General features: G+C 58.5%; 1 protein-coding gene across 1 annotated transcript; it reads right to left on the bottom strand.

The window, feature by feature from the left end:
- Nucleotides 1-3296: 3296 nt before the first annotated feature.
- LOC105469306 (mitochondrial ribosomal protein L12) lies at nt 3297-7812 on the bottom strand. The gene is made up of 5 exons (XM_011720204.3): nt 7310-7812; nt 6449-6635; nt 6163-6246; nt 3775-3909; nt 3297-3690 (listed from the first exon to the last, which is right to left on the bottom strand). Exons 1-5 carry the CDS (start codon nt 7381-7383, stop codon nt 3574-3576), a joined length of 597 nt encoding a protein of 198 aa, XP_011718506.1. The 5' UTR covers nt 7384-7812; the 3' UTR covers nt 3297-3573.
- Between the last annotated feature and the right edge of the window lie 496 nt (nt 7813-8308).

The following is an 8308-nucleotide window of genomic DNA, read 5'->3' as shown; positions in this document are numbered from 1 at the left end:
AGAGATTTTTTTTTTTTTTTTTTTTTGAGACGGAGTCTCGCTCTGTCGCCCGGGCTGGAGTGCAGTGGCCGGATCTCAGCTCACTGCAAGCTCCGCCTCCCAGGTTTACGCCATTCTCCTGCCTCAGCCTCCCGAGTAGCTGGGACTACAGGCGCCCGCCACCTCGCCCGGCTAGTTTTTTGTATTTTTTAGTAGAGACGGGGTTTCACGGTGTTAGCCAGGATGGTCTCGATCTCCTGACCTCGTGATCCGCCCGTCTCGGCCTCCCAAAGTGCTGGGATTACAGGCTTGAGCCACCGCGCCTGGCCAGAGATTTACAAAGAACAAAAAAGGCTGGGCATGGCAGCTCTCACCTGTAATCCCAGCACTTTGGGAGGCCAAGGTGGGAGGATCTCTTGAGGCCAGGAGTTTCCGAGCAGACTGGGCAACACAGTGAGACCCCATCTCCACAAAAAATCAAAAGATTAGCCAGGCATGATGGCATGTGCCTGTAGTCCCAGCTACCTGGGAGGCTGAGGTGGAAGGATTGCTTGCACACAGGAGGCCGAGGCTGCAGTGAGCCTTGATCAAGCCACTGCACTCCAGCTCGGGTGACAGAGTGAGATTCTATCTATATTAAAAAACAAAAATAGGCTGGATGTGGTGGCTCATGCCTGTAATCCCAGCACTTTGGGAGGCTGAAGTGGGCAGATCACCTGAGGTTAGGAATTCGAGAACAGCCTGGTCAACGTGGTGAAACCCCCCCTCTACTAAAAATAGAAAAATTAACTGGATGTGGTGGTGGGCGCCTGTAATCCCAGCTACTTGGGAGGCTAAGGCAGGAGAAACGCTTGAACCCGGGAGGTGAAGGTTGCAGTGAGCCGAGATCGTGCCATTGCACTCCAGCCTGGGTGACAAGTGCAAAACTCGGTCTCAAAAAAAAAAAAAAGAAATTAAAAAAAATTAAAATAAGGCTGGGCACATTGGCACACACCTGTAATCTCGGCACTTTGGGAGGCCAAGACAGGTGATTGTTTGAGGGAGTTCAAGACCAGCCTCACCAACATGGTGAAACCCTGTCTCTAATAAAAACACAAAATTAGCTAGGCGTGGTGGCGCATGCCTATAATTCCAGCTTCTTGGGAAATTGAGGCAGGAGAATTGCTTGAACCCGGCAGGTGGAGGCTGCAGTGAGCCAAGACTGCACCACCAGCCCGGGTGACAGAGTGAGACCCTGTTTCAAAACAATCAATCAATAAATAAGTAAATAAATAAAACATTAAAAAAATAGAACAAAAGCGCAAGGAGCTGCAGGGGACTGAAGTTTGTGAACTCTGTGAGCTGGAGATGCCAGGAGGGCAGTCAGAAGGTGAGGAATCCTGGAAAACAGGAAATGCATCCAAGGCCAGACTTTTCCAAACGGTGAATTTAGAACTGTAGGGCAGGGACTCACGAAGATCCCTGGTTGATTCTCAGACGGATCGTAAGTTATATCAGTAGGCCCAAGGGGGTGGTTGGGGCAGACCAAGCTAGTTCATGGGACAGGGCTTCCCGTCTAGCCTCCGACTGTGGCCTGGCATCCACAGGTTACCTTGGGGGTCCCCCGGCAGGGAGGACAGCCTCTCGGTGGCTCCTGCGACTGACCTGGCAGATGCCTGAGCCAGGGCAGGCAGTGAGGAGTCACCGGCGGAGGCTTTGCTGGTCTATCTGATCTGGTTGCAGCCTGGATGAATACAGCATGCCTGTCTGACCCCAAGCAGGGCTCGTCCGAGCTCAGATATTTGCTGCCTTCCAGACGGGAAAGGCAGTTGGGGTCAGGTCAGCAGGGCACCAGGCAGAATGCACCCAGCCCCAGGTGGCAGTGTCACCTCCTGAGGGAAGAATCGTTAACCCCTCAAAACAGCTACCATGGGCAATAGGGACTTCCAGGCTTGGGACACAGCCTTTCCTGGGGACAGCAGGTTAGTCAGACAAACTCTACCAGAAGGCCCTGGAAGAGGACCTGGGCCAGGCAGGGCATGTGCGCCCAGTGAGCCTAAAACTCCCTGCTGCTCCCGCTCCCCCAGGAGTCCCAGTCAGTGGGCAGCTCCCAGATGCACAGTGCCCCTTTCTGGTCCCATGCCAAGGCATCCTTCCAGCAGGAACACTGAGGCCGGAGGGCACGCAGCCCACGGGGCCGCCACACAGGGCATGTTTCCCGAAGCAGGTGCGGAACGTGCCGTGTCTGGCCTCACGGTGGGCCCACAGCCTGGGGCTGGCCTTGGTCATGGGCCAGCTGAGACAGAAATCCTGATTCTCTCCCAGGTTTGGCTGAAAACAGGCGTGCCCAAGAAAAGGAGGCCACGGGTCCTCAGAGTAAGGCCCTGGCCGTTCCTGCCAGTTTATGGGGCCACACCCCCTGCACTCAGCAGTGGCACCAAGGGGTCTGCATCCTGAGGGTGGCTGCCAAGGGCTGCCCAGCACTGGGCCACACCTCACCAAGAGCAGTGACCAGTGCTCCAAGCTGGCCCCGGCACTCCCAGTCCCCAGGTCCACAAGCCCCTCCTGCCACTTTGCCCAGGTCCCAGGATACCCCACTTAAGAACCCCAGAGGAACAGCTGACACCCCAACCCTGCAGATGCCAGGTCTATCCCACACCCTTCCCCACTACCCCCGACGCAGCCCCCTGGCCGGGCTTAGGTTCAGGGGTACTTGCAACGTGAGCCAGGGGTGGCATCGCTGGCTCCAAGGCTCCCTCGGTTTCTCATGCAAGTGCTGAATTTCCTGCTGTCTTAAAAGAGGGCCAACACTGAAAACGGGCAGGGTTCACACTCCAAACCCACCCCTCTAAACAGGACGGGCCCCAGTCCTCCATACCACTGCCGTCCACCAGGCCTGGTGTGGGGTCTCAGGACAGGGCCCTGCACCCAGGGGACCCGCTGAATGTCTGTAGACTCTCAGATGTCTGCTGAGGGGGCAGAACAAGCCTCCCATCCCATCCCAACCCGGATCCCCGCGCTGGCCCCGCAGCCCGGCCTGAGCACGGCACTCCACACACTGCCCGGATCCCCGCGCTGGCCCCGCAGCCCGGCCTGCGCACGACACTCCAATGCTGCCCGGATCCCCGCGCTGGCCCCGCAGCCCGGCCTGTGCACGGCACTCCACATACTGCCCGGATCCCTGCGCTGGCCCTGCAGCCCGGCCTGCGCACGACACTCCACACGCTGCCTGGATCCCCCCGCTGGCCCCGCAGCCCGGCCTGCGCACGACATTCCACACACTGCCTGGATCCCCGCGCTGGCCCCGCAGCCCGGCCTGCGCACGACACTCCACACACTGAACTGCACAGTGTATTTTTCTCAGCAGCCACCAGAGGCACATTCACTGGTGGCACGTCCTGGTGGGCCTCCTGGTGCCGTCACCAGGCAGCAGCCGCCCCTCCCGCCCGCCACAGTAGGTCTGTGCGGCCTGTCTGGCCCCGCTGCATGGCGCAGGCGGTTCTCCCAAACAGCTCCAGTGGGCGCCTGGTGCTGGGGGTGGTGCCAGTGGCCACAGGAGGGCGGGACCTCGCCAGGGTCCCAGGGACCCCTGAATACAAGTCCTCTGAGCTGGAGCTACTCCAGAACCACCGTGCCGCCCACCGCTTCCAGGGCCGCCTTGATCTTCTCCGCCTCGGCTTTGGCGACATTGGCTTTGATTTCCTGGGGCAGGGACTCCACCAGCTTCTTTGCCTGCCAGAGAGAGCCAAGTCAGGGACTGGGGGCCCTGGGCCGCCACAACGGAACCTGCCTCAGAACCCCCAACGCGGTGCAGACCTGGACGAGGTTGATGCCCTGGACGTAGTTCTTGATTTCCTTGATCAGCTTCACTTTGTCCACGGGGTTCGCCTCAGTCAGGCGGACGGTGAAATGTGTCCGTTCTTTCGCTCTGGGGATCTCTTCTTCCACCACCTTCGGGAGCAGGAAAGAAGGAGGGCTAGGTGAGAAAGGATTGTGGGGAGCTAGCACCTCCACTGCTGGGCCACCCCATTCTAAAGCCCCAAAGGGAGGTGCAGGGGAGGCCCCAGCAAAGCCTGGAGTTAGAAGTCATGTCTCCCAACTCGTCAATCTTTAACCAGCTGGTGCTTTTTCTTTTCTTTTTTTTTTTGGACGGAGTATCACTCTGTCATCCAGGCTGGAGTGCAGTGGTGCCACCTCAGCTCACAGCAACCTCCACCTCCCGGGTTCAAGCGAGTCTCCTGCCTCAGCCTCCCAAGTCCAGCTGGTGCTCTTCTCTTTCTCATAGCTAGTCAGAGGCAGATCTGCCCAATAACACTGTGTGAACATGCCTCGGCCGGGAGTGGTGGCTCACGCTTGTAATCCTAGCGCTTTGGGAGGCCAAGGCGGGTGGATACTTGAGGTCGAGTTTGAAACCAGCTTGGCCAACATGGTGAAACCCTGTCTCTAGTGGTGCGCGCCTGTAATCCCAGCTACTCAGGAGGCTGAGGCATGAGAATTGCTTGAACCTGGGAGGCGGGGGCTGCCGTGAGCTGAGATTGCGCCATTGCACTCCAGCCTGGGTGATAGAGTGGGACTCAGTTTCATGAATAAATAAATAAAAACATGCTTCACAGTCCTTCCCTCAATACTCTACTCCTGTCTCCCTTAGAAAGCATAACTTATGAGACAGGAAAAAATGACATCAAAGTGCTTTGTAGATAAAAGGAGCGTCACTCCTTTCTCAGCCACGCCACAGCGCACATGTAACGACAAACTGACAACCCGCCATGGACTGATGGGCACACTGCACTTCTGACATGGCGCATGGAGACCCAGCACCACCCGGGGATGGGGGGGCTGCGTGTCCCCATGGCCTGAGAAGGCTATTATAACATCTCCTCCATCCTCAAAAGCAATCCAGTTTATACAATAGGCTCTACAGTAATCCCAGCTATTCTTACCCAAACGCTCGGCCTGAATCTAATCGGCCTTTAAACTACCTTCCAGTTCTCAGGCATGAGAGTGATGATGCCCCATGGGCACCCCACGCATCTGGAACGTGGGACACTCTACAGGACACGACCTGGTTCCCCAGTGGGGGAAAGGGGCTGAGAGGAGGGCTCTGGCGGAGAGGTTTACACAACCCAATGACCAAATGCAATGGGTGGCTTCAAGTTCACTGGTTTCCCTGCAGAGACTCAAGGAGAGAGCTGCCTATTACACCCCTTCGCCTGCGCCAGCCCCTACCCTGCTGCTGCTCCCTGAACTGTCACACACCCTTTTGCCTGGTGGCCCTGGTGCCACCCCTTCCTCTCCCAGGAAGGCCGTGCCCTCTTCTGCAATGTCTGCCTCCTCTTTGAAGCCCACCTTGAACTTGGAACTCTCCCTCCCACTTGAGCTTCTTTGTGGAGAAAGGGTTGGGGGGGAGCTGGCACCTCCACTGCTGGCCCACCCCATTCTAAAGCCCCAAAGGGAGGTGCAGGGGAGGCCCCTCCTTTTCTCCACAATGCTTTCAACGTTCTATTTGGTATAGTTTCTTCCTTTTTCCTTTTTTTGTTTTTTGAGACAGGGTCTTGCTCTGTTGCCAAGTTGGAGTGCAGTAGTGTGATCTTGGCTCACTGCAACCTCTGCCTCCCTGGTTCAAACAATTCTCTTGCCTCAGCCTCCTAAGTAGCTGGGATTACAGGCGCCTGCCACCACACCCGGCTAATTTTTGTATTCTTATTTGCTTATTTATATTTATTTATTTAGTTTGTTCGTTTGAGACAGTCTCCTGGGTTCAAGCTATTCTCCTGCCTCAGCCTCCTGAGTAGCTGGGATTACAGGCACATGCCACCAGGCCCAGCTACTTTTTTTATTTTGCATTTTTAGTAGAGACGGGGTCTCACCATGTTGGCCAGGCTGGCCTCGAACTCCTGACCTCAAGTGAATCCACCCATTTCGGCCTCCCAAAGCGCTGGGATTACAGGCGTGAGCCACCACGCCCAGCCTTTTTCCTCTCTTAGCTTAGTGTCTGTTTCCCTCCATTAGAAACATGGCCTCCACATGCAAAGACTTGTACATCCATGGAAGGGGGTAGGTCCCAGGAGGCTGCAGGAGGCCGGCACAGGTGTGCAGGCTGCAGACAATGACGGCAGCTGCAGAACCTGAGATACGGAACCATGGCACATGAGGCCATAGGCGAACTAGGCACCACAGAAATGCCTCTTTCTGCCCAGGACTCACCTCCTGGGCTGCTGCAGCAGGGACAGCCCCAGGCATCACACCACCCATCGGCACAAGCCCAACATCCTGGATCTTCAACGTTTTCTGCAGAGATAGAGAACAGTGTCCACAGCTGGCCCCCACACCAGCCGGAACCTACTGAGGAGGGGCAACTAGCCTGGCATGGACCTTGCACCTGGACAAACACACTTCTGACAATTTGCTAAACTCCCAAAATACACCAGGAACAAAACACAGGGGCTCCCAAACTTCCAGCCCCTGGGTCTGTGCCACCCTCTCATGATACCTTCAGGAGCTCGTTGAGGTCTGAGATTTCCAGGAGAGTGAGGCTGGCGATGTCCTGGACCAGTTGCTGAATCTTGGGGGGGTACTCCTTGGGGGCGTTATCCAGGGGTGCACCAGCAAGGGCCTCACACCTCCGATGGCCGCTACTCCTCATATGTCGCATGGCACAGACGCATGGCACCTGTCGCCTAGCCCCCACCCCCAATTCAAACAGACCTGTCAGTCCTGGAATGGAAGGGGCTGCAGAGACCAGGGGGACAGGACAGAACTGGGGGACTGATGGGTGCCATAAGCTCAGGCTGATAATCACTAGGGCCGGAAATTACCTAGCTCCTTGGTCCCAGTCCAGGGTTCTCAGATCTCAAGGGGTCCGTATTGGTAAGATTTGCAAGTTACTTTAAATTCTTCAAAAAGCCTTAGAAAGCCACGTGTTTACTTGCAGCTATACCACTCAAACCTCAAGCTTCTGGTGTGAATGAACTACATCAACCCAGCGGTGGTGAAACTATTACTTAGGTGCATCTTCCTGAGCAAAGCCTCCCAAAACGTGGGGCCCCCTGGCCGCAAAACGCCGCACCCATGGATGGGCCTTTGCTGCGGAGATGCCTGAGGCCGGGGGAGGAGCAGGGAATCGTCCAAGGTCATCTGGGGCCGACCCTGGCGCTTTCCACGGCCCAGGAAGGAAGGGACTTGCGCACCGGGAGGCCTCCTCCCCAGCCCCCAGTAGGACCCCCAAGCCCGGCCTGGCCGCTGTAGGGAGGCCGGCCCCGCTGCCCGCCTCCGCCCGGATCGACCCCTCAGTGCCCGCCCGCCCCCTACCCTGCCCACCGGCCCAGTCCTGGCGCCCCAGGATCCCGCGTACCTAGCAAGGCGGAACGCAGCAGCCCGAAGCCCAAGGCAAGGCCCCCACAGGGGGCGAGCGGCCGCCGGCAGCATCGGTCCGCGGGTTGGAAGGTCACACGCGGTTCCCCGGGAGGAGGCGACACTCTAGCCGCCTCGGCCGCCGGGGATTCGAGCTGAGGAGCGACGCTCTAGCCGCCACAGCCGCCGGGCATTCGAACTGGGGAGGGACGCTCTAGCCGCCACAGCCGCTGGGCATTCGAGCCGGCAATGGCGCTCTAGCCGCACCTCGCGCTAGCCTCGTCTCATCCTGAGATTACCCACAAGGCGGCGCGCCGCGCAGACGCAAAATCGTCGTTTGTCGCGGCAGGTGGGCAGCGGGCTGCCCTCTTCCTGTCGGGTTTTGGGGTCGCGCAAAGGAGCGACGGGGACTGGGGGCTGCGGATTCACGTGTTCTTTCTCCAGGGCTCACGGGTTTCTGTCCGTGCGCGATACGAGCGAACGTCGCGGCCGAGGCTGGGCCCCGAAGCCAGCAGTAACCCGCGTCTCCAGCCCGCTCGGGGCCACCAGTGCCGCCGTCGCGGGCGGAGGCGCGAGCTCTGGGCCTTGGCGCCTTCGCAGCCGCAAGCGACGTCTTCTTTCCTAGCTAAAGCCCCAAACGCCCAGGTGGCTTCCTGGGAGAGCGCGGCTGAGCCTCCGCCTTCACATCAGAACAGGCGGAGCCTCCAGAGGCGGCCTGGGCCCAGTGCCTGCTTATCCTGCCGGCCTCTCCACACCTCCGCTTTCCCTCTCCGTTCGAGTCCATTCCTTCCTGGAAAAGCCAAAGCCGCGCCCCCCTAAGAGGCCGGGATGTGAAGGTGCGTGAGACGCCCTGGCCTCTGGGTGCAAAGGCCGGCGCCTGCCGCTTTCAACACTCGGGAGGCGGGTTTCAGCCCTGCCAGCCCCCGGCCGCGGACTCGGAGCGCTGAGCCCCCACCCTTCCCATTATCCGGCTCCCTTCCCAGGAATGAGGAGCACTCGG

This window comes from Macaca nemestrina, chromosome 17 (genome assembly GCF_043159975.1).
Source record: "Macaca nemestrina isolate mMacNem1 chromosome 17, mMacNem.hap1, whole genome shotgun sequence".
Classification (NCBI taxonomy): Eukaryota; Metazoa; Chordata; class Mammalia; order Primates; family Cercopithecidae; genus Macaca; species Macaca nemestrina.
The sequence above is the reverse complement of the archived record's forward strand: the minus strand, read 5'-3'. Positions and strand labels throughout refer to the sequence as shown.

Excerpts from the sequence above, each read along its gene's own strand:
- LOC105469306 (XM_011720204.3), bottom strand. The coding sequence starts at position 7,383 with ATGCTGCCGGCGGCCGCTCGCCCCCTGTGGGGGCCTTGCCTTGGGCTT. Across the intron at positions 6,247-6,448 it reads ACCTCAACGAGCTCCTGAAG|AAAACGTTGAAGATCCAGGA; the intron begins GTATCATGAGAG and ends CTATCTCTGCAG. Across the intron at positions 3,691-3,774 it reads AGGGCATCAACCTCGTCCAG|GCAAAGAAGCTGGTGGAGTC; the intron begins GTCTGCACCGCG and ends TCTCTCTGGCAG.